General features: G+C 49.1%; 1 protein-coding gene across 1 annotated transcript in view; it reads left to right on the forward strand.

The window, feature by feature from the left end:
- Nucleotides 1-1106: 1106 nt before the first annotated feature.
- LOC104279215 (microtubule-associated protein 4-like) overlaps nucleotides 1107-13470 on the forward strand; it is a gene marked incomplete at both ends in the record, with an annotated part of 17394 nt that continues 5030 nt past the window's right edge. The window contains 7 exons of the mRNA XM_009876419.1: nucleotides 1107-1207; nucleotides 2145-2339; nucleotides 3690-3867; nucleotides 7053-7115; nucleotides 7277-7596; nucleotides 9760-9888; nucleotides 11384-11476. Of these exons, the coding sequence (XP_009874721.1) occupies nucleotides 1107-1207; nucleotides 2145-2339; nucleotides 3690-3867; nucleotides 7053-7115; nucleotides 7277-7596; nucleotides 9760-9888; nucleotides 11384-11476 (1079 nt within the window). The remainder of the gene's footprint in view (nucleotides 1208-2144; nucleotides 2340-3689; nucleotides 3868-7052; nucleotides 7116-7276; nucleotides 7597-9759; nucleotides 9889-11383; nucleotides 11477-13470) is intronic.

The following is a 13470-nucleotide window of genomic DNA, read 5'->3' on the forward strand; positions in this document are numbered from 1 at the left end:
CTTTGGAGGGCGGTCGTCATCCTTCTCCTGGGGTCCACAGTAGAAGAAAGACGTTAAGGTTGTAGTGAGGTGGGGATTGGCTTCTTCTCCCACATTACTGATGACAGGACAAGAGGAAACGGCCCCAAGCGGCACCAGGGGAGGTTTAGGTTGGATATTGGGAACAATTTCTTCACTGAGAGAGCGTTGAGGTACTGGCACAGGCTGCCCAGGGCAGGGCTGGAGTCCCCATCCCTGGGGGGGTCAAAAACCGTGCAGACGTGGCACCTGGGGACATGGTTTAGTGGTCAAGGTACTGCTGGGTTGGACTTCATGGTGGTGTTGGTTGGACTTCATCCAAAAAAGGTCTTTTCCAACCTTAATGATTCTATAACACTGCTTTAGAGACTGGTTTTTGAAAGGAGACGGGAAGTGGTGGCTGTTCTGCAGGTGAGGAGCATCTTATTCGCTCTCGGTAAAACAACCTTTAGGTGGCAGTGGCAAAAAATGAACAATTACAGTGAAAAACTGGCTGCTCTTGTAACTGAATCCACCTGAATCTGAACACGACGGTTTCCACACTAACGAGGTTGGTGGAACGAGGTCTCTGTGTATGTCACGTTCCTCTCCCGCGGGGAGAGGATCCTCCCGATGCGTGGAGAGCTGTGGCGCGTGGACCTGGGCAGAAGAAAGACCAAAAAGAAAGGGCCATAGCAACAGGGACAGCTTGAAATGAGTGCCCTGCTGCGGGGTAAACCGTAGTGTGAAGCCTCGAAGAGGTCAGAACTTCAGCGTTCGCATCCCAGCAGTTTATTTTAATGACTTGAATGATGGGAAGGTTTGCTCTTTTAATTAAGCCGAGGGTTTCCTTCATCTGCCGTCTCTTTTCCCACTGGAATAATATGAGAAACAGGATGGTAATGGCATCTGGATGAACCTGTTCTGTTACGGGGAAAATCTTTCTTCCTGTAGGTGTGCTGGTTTGGGAGAAGCAATAGCCGACCTCTAACTGCCTCAATTCTGTCTCCTCCTGTTGCTGTGTTGAATAATAGTAAACTAAAAAAAAAAAAAAAAAAGCTCAAATTACGAAATCTCCCCCCTTTTTTTTTTTTCCTTTTTTCCCCCAGCAAAACCAGAAGAGCCCAAACCAGCTGAAGCTGTGACAGGGAACGATATCACGGCACCTCCCAACAAAGAGCTGCCTCCCAGCCCTGAGAAGAAGACAAAGGTAGGGCTCGTTTCACCTTCAGCCTCTTTGCTGCCGTGGTTTTTATTTGCCGGCTTTTCTGCTTCTTAAGCAACACGAGTTCTGTTTTCTGAGCTGCCACTCGTGAACCGTTTGCCTGGAACAAAGGCATCCCCTTAGGAAGTTGCCAAGAACTCGGCAAACGTGACTGAAAGTGGATTTAATAAATGGGTGGTGAGCTTTATTTAAATTAATTCCCTGGCTGGTATCAGTGGTGTAGAAGTAGTAAACATGGATGATAACACCTCTGCTACACTGATACTCTCCTGGTCGTTTACAACCCCCTCATTTGCATCGCAATTAGCATTCGGGGGCCCTGCTCAGGAGCTGATACTCTCTTGTTTTGGGGCTGTTTATGAAACGCAAGAGGCACCTGCCTGCAGCAGCTTTCAGCGACTGCCAGCCCCAAATTGCAGAGCGGTGGCAGGGCCAGGGGGCTCTCGGTGCCCCCGAAGGCAGCGGCCGTGTGACCGCCGGGGCTGATCGGATGAGGATTTAGAGCTTGCAATCCCTTGTGCGCATGGAATTGGAAAGCAGAGTCCTGTGTACCGCACGTAGGACTAGATGCCAGGAACACCCAATTACTAATCCCAGCTTTACCAGCGAGTCCTTCTGTTGCTTTAGATGTTGCTGGAATAAATCCTGATCGCTTAGAATCGAATGGCAAAACTCCCCCGGGCTCTGAAGGCAGCTCCCTTCTGCTGCTTCATTTTGGTTGTTTCATTACGCTCAGAAAACAGAAAGCTAATTATTATTGTCATGATTTGGTTTTGGTTGCATTTAAAATCTCACTTTTATGTTCTTGCAGCTCAGTGTTTTGGTTTACAATGCGCTATTTTTTTGTTGTGTTTTTTTGTTTTCTTTTTTTGGTCTCGTTTCGGTTTTATACTGGACTTTGCTTTTTTGAAAAAACATAAAGCCTGCCGCATCCACATCATCTACAAAGCCTGCAGCAACGAAAGCCAGGCCCCTGTCCGCTACCAGCCCCAAGCCTGGCTCAAACAAAAAACCCACCAGCCCTACTTCAGGTCCTCCTCCAACCACTACCACTAAGCGCCCGGCCACCAGCACTACACGGCCCTCCACCCTAACTCCAAAAGAGCCTAAACCAAAGGTAAGAAACAACGGGTGGGAGCTCCAAGAGCTTTTTTCCATGTTAACGCACTGACTGTCTTGCCCAAGAGCCCAAAATTGCTCGTCGTGGGGAGGATAAGGTCAGGGCTTTGCTGCGCTGCGAGGGCTGCGGGGGTTGTTGGCATCAGCTGCCGTTCACCCACTTAGGAGCGTTTAATTGTGCCAGCGCAGAGGAGAAAATCAAACTTGACCATATCTCTGTGGTTTCCCCAGTGAACAGTCACAAAGTGCACAAGATAATTCCTCCTTTTTTTTCTGGTTACTAAAGGAAGGAGGGTTTTTTCTATGTAGACACACTGCAAACACAGGATGTCTCTTCAGTCCAGACAAGAGCCCAGGAGAGCTTCGGTGCTGGTGATGAGGGGGAAAAGAATCCGTTGGAACACTCCAGTTATCTCCCACTTCATGGTGTTTGGCCATTATAAAAACTCAACCAAGATAGCTGTCCGTACGCTGACGTGCTTGGGGACTGCTGGAGATTTGTAATTCCTCAGTGAGGGAAGGTTTGGGGCCAGGTCTTAGCATTGCATCTGAAGGCTGAGGTAGGGTGTCCACGTGTAACGTTAAGAACGGCCCTGGAGTCTTCCCTGCGTTAACTTGTGATAGGGTAGAAAAATTCGAATTTGAAGGAGAATGTTAAAATCCAGTGCAGAAGCTTTGAGCTGGTCTAAGTGCAGTGCTGGCGTTTCTGCTACACAAAAACTGCATTTGGATGGCTTTTAAAACTAGGAATAACAATAAGAGCATGAATCTGTACTTTTTCTGTGAACCAGCATCTTCAGTTTTAAGTTTTTGCGTGGTTCGGTATCCCTTTTTTGACGAAACCGAAATCTCATCTCATTTGTTCCCACACTTTAACTCAATATTTTAATACTTAAGAGATCAGCCAGTTTACAAACAAGTGGCTTAGGAACAAACCCTGGACACCTTATTCTTGTGTCCACAGTGGTTTAGTAAGTGCCTGCTTAGCTCAGGATTCATTTCTGCTCGCGAAGGGAAGAAGCCTCTCCCAGAAGTCTTGCTAGTGCACTGATGTTTTCCATTTTGTTCCGAAACCAAAAGGTCACTCCCATCCGTAAACGGCCTCCACGCATCAGTGCTGAAACAGTTCGGGGTCTGTGCTCCATGTCCTGCACTGAGCACAGTCGGTCACTTCTGCGTGCCTTAATTTATTTTTTAATCTTCGGGATTATAATGTTTCGGCAGCACCTAGCTCCCGTGTTTAAGGATTTGAACAACTGCGATTTATTTCAGGCTTTTTGTTGGCAATGACTCCGGAAGAGACCGTCAGTGAAATGCGCTGGCTTTAACGTGGCCCGTTCGTTTTCAGGTTGCAGATGCGAAGACCACCGAGAAGCGGACCTCGCTTTCAAAGCCTCCATCCTCTACCGCTCCTCGAGCTACTACCAAGAGCACCCCTACTACTCCTAAGACGACAGCGACATCGCCGGTCACTGCGACCGCCGCTGCGAAAAATACTGCTGCTTCTCCTCCGAAGAGGCCAACATGTGAGTGGTCTCTTGCTTTCTCTTCCCAACCAGCTGCAGGTTGCGGTTGGCAAATCAGAATCATTCCCAGGATGAGCTCTCTGGGATTCAGGGTTAATACGATTCCTGAACGTGCTTGATTTAAGCAAAAAGGGGCTGTTACCTCTGTGCTTTGCCATTGTAACGGTTAGAATAAACACTGAAACCGGTTGGAAACTTGGGAAAAGCAAATCTCCAGAAGAGGACTTGAAGCACTCAAGCTAGTGCATCTGAAAAACAACAAGAAGTTGAGCAGAAGTGGAAGATTTTACTGGTGCAGGAAGCTGAAATTATATCAGCTTCATCAGAAAAGAGCGTCCCAGTCCCACTGTTGCCAAAGCGGGAACTTCCCATGAGTTCAACACAGGCAGCCTGAAACACGAGCAGCATGTTAGCGTTTTGAACGTTTTTGCTCGTTTTAGTGGAGCTTGAGAGATTTAATGTCAGATAAAACCATAGTTCAGTCTTCTCAAGTCTTTTCAAGTGACCGGAGCTCATGGGCGAAATCTGCCGGTCAACACGTCAGCCCAGCGACGTGTATTGGTCGCTTTGTTCCAGGAGTCCCAAAGCATGAATTCATAACCCCAGAAGAACAGCAGTGGTTTAACTATCTTGAAACATATTAGGCGAGACGTACGTTCCGTGCTTTATGCTCCAGGGGAAAATATAATGAATCACGTGTAGAGGAAGTGTTGCGCTTTCCAAGAGCCACGTGTCTTAGCTGATCCTGTGGACATCCTTGTAAAATTCGTTTTGTGTGGTCTTTTATGCAAACCGTAGCCCGGAATGCTTAATACGTTTTAATGAGTTAGTTAATTTCTCCTTCCAAAATTGAGAGACAAAGAAGCATTTTCTGAGGACGTTTGAAAAGAGATGGAGTCAGCGATGCAGAGATGCGGGAGGGTTGTTCCAAGTGGCGAGATGCACACAGAGGAAGAGGCTTCTGCACCGGCGAGGGTGGTGCGACGTTGCCAAAGCACAGTGAGAACCGGGTGGGCGAGGGAGAGATGAGGTCAGCTGGAGAAACTCGCCTCGGGAGTTAAAGCTGTTTTGTCTGGACCTGGAAAGGAGACGTGAATGGGAAAAGCAGGGAGCCCTGCTTGGGGAGAGGAGAATGCGAGGGTGTGACGGAGGATGCGGGGCCAGAGGGAGTCACGCCGAGCCAAGCGCTGAGCGCTTGAGGTTGAGCACGTGCGGCTTCAGCTGGATGCACGGGTGGAGGTGGTGGAGACCTGTGTCTCTTCTGAGCACAGGTTAGTTTCTTACTGCACGGCACTGAGGTGAATAATAAGCTTCTGGCTAAAAGATGGTGCTTCAGGAGGACATCTGCTCCTGCTGTTCAGGTGCGAAAGTCAGAGACTCGCGTAGAATCACGGAATGGGTTGGGTTGGAAGGGACCTCAAAGATCATCCCATTGCACCCCCCTCCCTGGGCAGGGACACCTCCCACCAGCCCAGGTTGCTCCAAGCCCCATCTGACCTGGCCTTGGGCACCCACAGCTTCTCTGGGCAACCTGTGCCAGGGTCTCACTGCCCTCACGGTGAAGAAACCTTGTGGATTGCTCAAATGTTTGGTCCTTCACAGTGTTCAAACATAAAAACGTGTGTCTGGTGGGTTGGTCTGAAATTACAGGGTTTCACTTTTTCAGGTATTGAATATCAGTCACTTTCTCAACTAAACAAGAGCCGTGGTGCTCGGTTTTTATTTTAATTTCTTTTTCCGGTATTCCCCTCACTTTTATGTTCATACAAGAGCACCTTTCCCGTCATTCAGATCAGAAAAAGAGAAAAGTCTTGGACTGTCCTTATAGACCATTTTCCCAGTAGCTTTATCATTCTTCAGGTTTCCACCATCACATGCTCATAACACAGCCAAAAGTTTCCCAGCATGACACGCGCAGAAATAACATCTCTTTATATCTTGAATAGTTGTCCTCTCGCCTTATGTAAAACTAAGTCTATTCTGTCCATACAGATTTCCCAATTAAAGTTGTGGTCTCAAAAGAATGGGATGAGGTTGGTTTGACATGACCTTTTTTTTTTGAAGTGTTTGGTATTAATTATATATCTATCCTTTAGGCCTTATTAAATTATCCAAATGTGTTTCATCTCATTAGCTCCTATCTTCTCTGTGGTGTTTAATTGAACGCTTTTAGCAAAGTCAGGCTGGAATGATCCAGACCAACTTGGCCTCTAGTTATCTGCCTCTTTCTGGTATTGGTATTCCATAAAGTACCCTGCCAGCTACATGAGTTCATCTAAAAAATCTCGGACTGTTAGTGGAAATTAAATATTAGAAGAAGAGGTTTTTCAAAATTGATAACTTACTTTTTTTTTTTTTCCGTTTGATCGTGTGGGTTTTGTTTTTTAACGTTTCCTTCCTTTGGCTGTTGAAATGAAGCAGATTTTAGCAAAAGCTGTCCACCAGTGATAGGAGAGAACTTGCACGTCATTACCACAGAGCTCTTTAAAATCAGGATCTGTTTCTGTTTTTCAGTCTGTTATTTTTCCCTGATCACCTTTTTGTGTGGTTTTGCCCTGCTTTGAGAAATAGAGCTGCGTTCCCGGTTTAGACTGTCCTCTGTCTGTGTGGAATGTAATGAGGTCATGATCGCTGGTGTTTGCCCAAAGGCGTAGTTGAGTTTAGCGATTGATTTTTGCGTTTGTGCAACTGTAACAGGGACCAAAATACGTGTGATAATGTCTGAGCAAGAAGATTGGCATGGGTCAGAATCGGTCTAGCAACGAGACCAAGGTTACAGACGGACAAATGCGGTTTTGCTGTTGCTATTTAGTAAAGAAGGGAGCTGTGTTTTTTAAGAAATGAAATTGGGGTGGGATTTAAATAACCTTGGTGAGTGCTGTCAGATTCAGAAAGAGAAAAAACCAAAATGCAAACCATACCCTGGGTGTGTTGTGTCTTTGAGTGATGGTCCTTTAGATGAGCTGAGCCTTCCCGCTGGAAAACCTGAGTGGGTTTTGCTGTGAGGAGGAGGATCTCAGCCAGATGTTCAAACAGAGCAGCTCCTTCCTGAGATCTTTCTTTGCAGGGCCATGCTAGACACGGGGACGGGGGGCTAAAGAGGAGTCACCGAGGGAAGCCGTGCTGGGATCCCCAGCTCCTCATCCCACTTGGCACCACTAATCCTTGTGCTTTGTGTTGGGCAGCCATCAAGACCGACGCAAAACCTGCCGACGCCAAGAAGACCTCTGCGAAGTCACCGTCTTCAGGTAACTCGCCTCGGTTTCTGTCTGAATCAGATCTTTGCTCGCGGCCGCGTTTGTTAGGCAGGTCACTGTACATCTTTAGGGCTCGTAAGTTTGTGTAAATGGGCTCTGATCTGTCTTTTTCCCCCACTTCCCTCCCACTATCGCTGCGCTAATCGTAGCAGACGTGAGCCGCCCTAAGAGCGCTACCGGGAACGCGGTGAAGAGCAGCGCCACTACCCCTTCTACCACCGCCTCCAGCACGACGACTGTACCCGGAGCGGCTAACCGTCGTCCCCAAAACAAGACCACTGCAACCAAGCCCACCACCACCTCGACCCTGGTGACAGATGCTAAAAAGACAACTGCGAAGGCTTCGACTAAACCCAGCACCGCTTCCAAGCCACCTCGCCCCACCAGCAGCGTTTCCGCTCCAGACCTGAAAAACGTGCGTTCCAAAATCGGATCGACGGATAATATTAAACATCAGCCCGGCGGAGGAAAGGTACGTTTTCCTCGTGCTCGGTAACGAACCTGCGCTTTGGAACGGTAGCTCTTCAAGCGTTAGGGGTGCTCTTTGCTAATTTTGGTGGCTGTATCCTCACTGCTCTTCTCCTTCGTGCTCCGCAGAGCTCCTCTTTGGGTTCTTGGTGTAGGCACAAGGTGTTAACCAGGCAGTGACAGCAGCGTACAGAAGGAATCCACCCAAAGAGCCTTCTCGATGTTTCCTGGCATACGTACAGGAATTCAAAATCCTGTGGTTCTGGTTTTCTGTCGTACGTCCTGACATTGGCCTCAAAAGCTCAAAATCTTGTCTGTGTTCAAAGCTTTGCCTTCAAATAGAGGAGTTGAGAAGGTGGAATAGAGCGCTACAACGCGGGAAATCTGGATTCAGGAGCACCTTTCCCAGGTTTAGGGATGAGGACTCTGTCAGGCCTAAAGCTGATAAGAACTGGGTCCAGCTTTGCTGCTCTCTGCATATCCTCCACAAGAAGAGAGGGGGGTGTTGGGTGAGCTGTAGGGAGGAACCTGTGCGGAGATACAACCTGAGGCTCTCCGGAATGGTCTTAAATTCCACTTCCACTGCGAATATCTACCGTGTAAATGATAAAGCTGTAGGGATGTCCCTGAACCCCCTTCTGGGGGTTTAAATAGTTTAAATAATGGTGAAACCTTTACTGGATATTGCACAGCAGATACACCCGGCTCTGCCTGACCGAGCGTGTCAGCAGCCTGCCCCCGGTCCGATTTGCCCCTTCTCTTTGCTGCAGGTCTGTGGGAATGAATAACTCGGTGAATAACTTGAACCTGATGCCAAGAGAGCACATTTTTCACGCTGGGAGCCTCAGTCTCCTCGCAGGCACATAAAGCCAGGGGCGCTCTTGGTGTGTGTCCCAGGCGGCGTCGATACAACATGGATTTGTTCCGCCGCGTGAGGAGCAGCCCGGTTGTACAGTATCACGGGACGGTCCTCAGAGCTCGGTCTTAGGGGACTGAAACTTCCGCTCCCCAGAACAAAGTTTCTGGAAATGACAAACCATTTCTGCTGGGAAAAAAACCGACTGAGGCAGGCAGGAGGGGTGGCCTTTTCCTGGGTCGTGTCGTGAAACCAAAGGGAAGTTCAGAAAGCCTTGTGCCCTCTGGTCAGAAACACACGGGATTCAGGATGGTTTTGTGATTTGAAACCGGGTCGGGGGCTCTGAGGATCACAGAGCTTTTCAGCTTACGGAGCTGTGGTGTCAGTTGAAGGGAATTTATTTTTACATTTAATTGTACTGTCCTTTATTCTCTAAATATTTTCATATAACTGTTAAATCCTGACAGTTGCCCTTGTAAGAAAATTGTCCTTTTTGTAGGCTTGTTTATGCTGAGATGTTTTTTTGAGAACCTGAGAATGCTGTAAAAGTGCTGGGTTGGTTTTTTTTGTTCGCTGTTCTGTGGACAAAATGTGAAATGCAGGGTTTACGTTGAGCTCCCCCTAAAATGCAGGTCCTGCTGCACTGGTCTGGGTCTAGATTGGCAGAAGAACACATGTTCTCAGGTAGTTGCTGAATTTTTCTAAAACCTGTAAAGTTTCCTTCAATTTTCTGCTTAGCTGGATTAGGTGAGTCCTAATTAGTTAAAAAATAAAATAAAATGTGAGCTTCTGATCTCAGAGCCTGAGTCAAATCAATGTGGGTGAGGCTCAGCGTATGCGTATCCAGCCGAGCTCTTAGAGCTCGAGGGTGAAGAAAATCAGCCGGGGGTGAGTTTGCCTCTGAGATCCCTGTAACGTCCTCCTCCACGTGCTGCTTCTCGGGCTGCCGGAAGATTGGGGTTCATTTTTTGGCAGGATATAACGGGCTGGAGCCACCGCCAACGTGGCCATTTGGGGAGATGCTGAGCTGCCGAGGAAGGGCACCTACAGGCTTTCTGAGAAACGGAGAATTTATTTGTTGCTTTGTGCCCCCAGGGTGCCTGTTCCACCCCGTGTGGGTGTTGCTTCCCCTCCACCCCCTTAGTTCTGAGCCTTCCCAGGCAGGGGACTCCGTTTTGCCTGAGGGTTTGCAGCCCGTGAGAAGTTCTCCCAGGTTCTCCGCTCCCTTGAAGCGAGTGGCTTGCGTGCCCGTGCTCTCCTGCCCACGTTTATGCTTTTGCTGGTTGAAATCATCCGTTTGTCTCCATCTAGGGGAAAATAGAGAAAAAGCCCGAATCAGCCGCTGCCGCGCCAAAGTCTGAACCCAGTGCAGTCTCTAAACTGGCTACTGCTAAAACAACCGTATCAAAAGAGGGGGCCCCAAAACAGCCCAATGGGAAAGTGAGTTTATTTCAGACTTTTCTCTGTGGGAGGTGAAGGAAAATCTTGCCCTTTTTTTGAGTCACTTCTCTCCAACTCTTCTGCTGTCTTCTGTCGGTGTCACTGTTCCTCGCACAGACACTCTCCCCATTCTTTCTTGTAAACCCTGCGATGTTCTCGGTGGGACGCATCCAGAGAGCGCTGCCGCAGGGATCTTTTCCTTGCCTGCCCTACATGTAGATGTTTCCAGAGTCCTCCGCTTTCAGTTCGGGGTAGGTGGGCTTAGCCTGGAGTCGGAGGTTTCCCTCAGGACCGGCCCTTCGTACACAGCACTGGTTTGTAACTGCGAGTTTATAGCGAGGAGGAGCGCGCCCAGTTCAGCGCTGCTCCTCTGAAGACCTAGGGATGGGAAGGGCTCCGGATCTCTCCTGCAATATTCCCATTTGTTAACTCCGTGTGACACTTCCTCCGGAGCTGTCACGGCCCCGGGTTTCAGCACGGGCGGGTGGGGAGCTTTAATTGCAGCATTATCAGGGAGAGCCGTTAGCGAACGGCCGGGGTTTGTACCTGCACGCTTCCACGGCACAGAGGCGTTTTCAGAGCTGCCCTTGCCCTGAATCCAGTCTTTCTGAACTGGCTCAAGGAGCTCTCGGAAAGCTGCTAAAGTGAGAACGTTCCGGTGATTCCTTTTGTGCTTTGAATTTGCCACCTCTGCCTAGAAAGTAGGATACAGCTTCCGCCGCGTTTTGTGCTTCACGTAACTCCCTGACTGAACACGTGTCGTAACTAACCCTCCTGAACTCTGACTCGGTTACTGTCTTGCTGAGTAAAAAGCTCACTCGGCGTCCTCCTTTTGTATTTTGAAAAATCAGAGAATCATCCAGGTTGGAAAAGACCTCCAAGATGTCCAACCGTCTACCCAACACTGTCATGACCACTAAAAAGTCCACATCCTTTCAGTTTAAAGGAGAAACAATCTAATTACCGTGAGACTCCCTGATAAAATCGCCCTGAAGGTCTGACAGGATTGTTTCTCAGACCGGGCTTTACCGCCCCGAGGTTTTGACAGATGTTGCCCAGGACCGGTGCCAGCCCGGGAAACAAAGCGCAGGCGCGAGCGGTGTTGGCAGACGTGGCCCCGCAGCTCCGATCCATGAGTTTAGCATCGGAGCTGGGCTCCCCCTGCCCCAGGGGAGCTTTTGGAGGAGCTTCAGGGGGACGTCGCCCAACATGCCCTCGCAGCGATGCTGACCCGTCGAGGACGCGGCGAAGCGGGCTTCACGGTGGCGCTTACGCTCTCGCACTAACCCTGTCTGTGCAGCCTCTCGTTCCGTTCACTTTTTATTTTCTCACTCTTCCTCCTCAGTGGCTCTCACACCTAATACTTAAAAGTTGGGTTGAGTTTAACACGACTCCTTGTTGATCCGCTGTGTTAGAGCACCCACTCCAGCCTGCCGTATGACAACTCTAACCAGTCCTCTTCCCTTGTGTTGTTTTCCATTCTGTAACATTCCAGGTCCAGATAGTCTCCAAAAAAGCGAACTACAGCCATGTTCAGTCCAAGTGTGGTTCCAAGGACAATATTAAGCATGTCCCTGGAGGTGGGAATGTAAGTATGGGCTCTGGGCAAGCTGTCTTTCTACTAACTCCTCTCGTGCGATGTTTGGTGTGTGTCGGTCTCGAGAGCGCTGTGTGTCAGGCAGAGAGGTGCGGCGGAGTTTCAGGGCTTCTGGAAATGGTGCAGGCTGGACAACCAGTGTTTTTCCGTCCCCGTGGGGTGCTAGGTGCAACGTGTGCCTTTTGTTTCGTAGCGCTGCAGATACACCCCACCTTCTTCTCGCGTGGTGTACGCGGCATTCGTGGCCGATCGTGGGATCATAGAATCATAGAATCACAGAACAGTTCAGGTTGGAAAAGCCCCTTGGGATCATCAAGTCCAACCATTGACCCTACACTACAAGTTCACCCCTAAACCACATCACCCAACACCCCATCTAAGTGACACTTGAACACATCCAGGGGTGGAGACTCAACCCCCTCCCTAGGCAGTCTGTTCCAGGGTCTGACCACACATCGTCGATCGCAGAGGTTGGTTTTAGCTCGCTGTGGATTCCCTCCGCGGTCAGTGGAGGCTCCTCGTCGGTCCTCTGACCTATTTCAGATGTCTCGTTTCTCACATGAGTTGTGGCCCAGAAGTGCCTCTCACTCTTGACTGGCTAATAGAGCGAGCCCGAGTCAAATAAACTTCATTTTCTTGTTTCCCGAGAAGGGAGATTTTGAAAAAGAAAGAGGAAAAGACTCTGGGGCTTAATCTTTGAGCTGCGATTAATTTCTAAATTTAAAGGCTGCCGGTATCTCTGGCAGCAGAGCTGAGCTTATTAAAATAGAAGGCTAATCTCGTGTACTTGGTTTGGGGTATTATATCCTGAGAGCATCTTGCAAGAAAACCAGGTTAACTATCGGGGTACTACAGCTTTTGAAAACACGGCTGTGGTTTGGCAGCCTCGTTTCCTTGGGGGCCAACCTGTACTACCTCAAAAAGCCCGCGCAACGCTGTTTGTACCCGGGGCTGTGCAGGAATACAAGGATCGGGTGGTTTCCAAAAGACACCGAAGTGGGATTTGCCATTCTCCTTTGGTGTTTCCGTGACTCGCCCACATTTGTGGGAGCACACACGTGTGGGGCTGTGTGTGTGTGTGTGTGTGTGTGTGTAGCTTTCTGTAGAAACGGGAGAACTCTCTGAGCCATAAAAGGAAAAACCCAATGTCAAGCCCATCGTGTCACTTGGGTGCCCTCGTGGTATTTTTTTTTTAGCTGTGCCTGTTTCTGTTCCTGCCGCCTGTTTCCTCTGGGTTTGTCACCCAGGTTCGGAGCAGACTGTTTGTACATCGTCGGGGTTTGTGGCAGAAGTGCCTTTGGCTCTGCTCTTCCCGAGCAGCTGTTGCAGCTGAACCGTGTGTGAGGAGCTGCGTTTTACAAGCCACTTGGATTTTGCCACTTCCACCTCGTACAGCCTTTTAGTGGACAAGTCTCCCGCACACTTGCCCCTGGTTTTGAGGCCAACAGAAATGTGATTTAAATGCGGCGGATATTTTTCTTGCTTGATTAACTACATTAGGGGAACTGTTCTTCTAATCACCAAACCTGTCCTTTCCTCTGCCCTGTCCTGTCCCGGGGACATTCCCAGCTCTAGGGGACAGGTGTGTGCCTGCCTTCTTTTCCTCCTCTTCCACTCTCTCCTTTTACCACTGCAGTTTTCCTCCTTGCTCAACTACTCAAGCTTTTTGCTTTGAGAATAGAGAATAAAGTGCTTATTATTTCTAGGTGTCAAGCGCCCCCAGACCAGCTCCAGGCAGTTGCCCCCTGTTGTCCATCGCCCCAAACCCAGCACAGGCAGCACCAGTGGGAGTGGACGAGACACTGTGGTCAATAGAAGCTGTAGAAGTATTTCCTTTTATTCGTTTTTATGCCTCCTCACCCTCTTTGGGACACAAATATCAGCATCCTCTTCCAAGGTGTTTTCTTGTTTAGATAGGACAATCCCTTCTGACAGGAGACTTCCCAGGTGTCACCCCTGAGCCACACTGCTGAGGGGGGATGCCT

Source organism: Apaloderma vittatum, unplaced genomic scaffold (assembly GCF_000703405.1).
Source record: "Apaloderma vittatum isolate BGI_N311 unplaced genomic scaffold, ASM70340v1 scaffold19079, whole genome shotgun sequence".
Lineage (NCBI taxonomy): Eukaryota > Metazoa > Chordata > Aves > Trogoniformes > Trogonidae > Apaloderma > Apaloderma vittatum.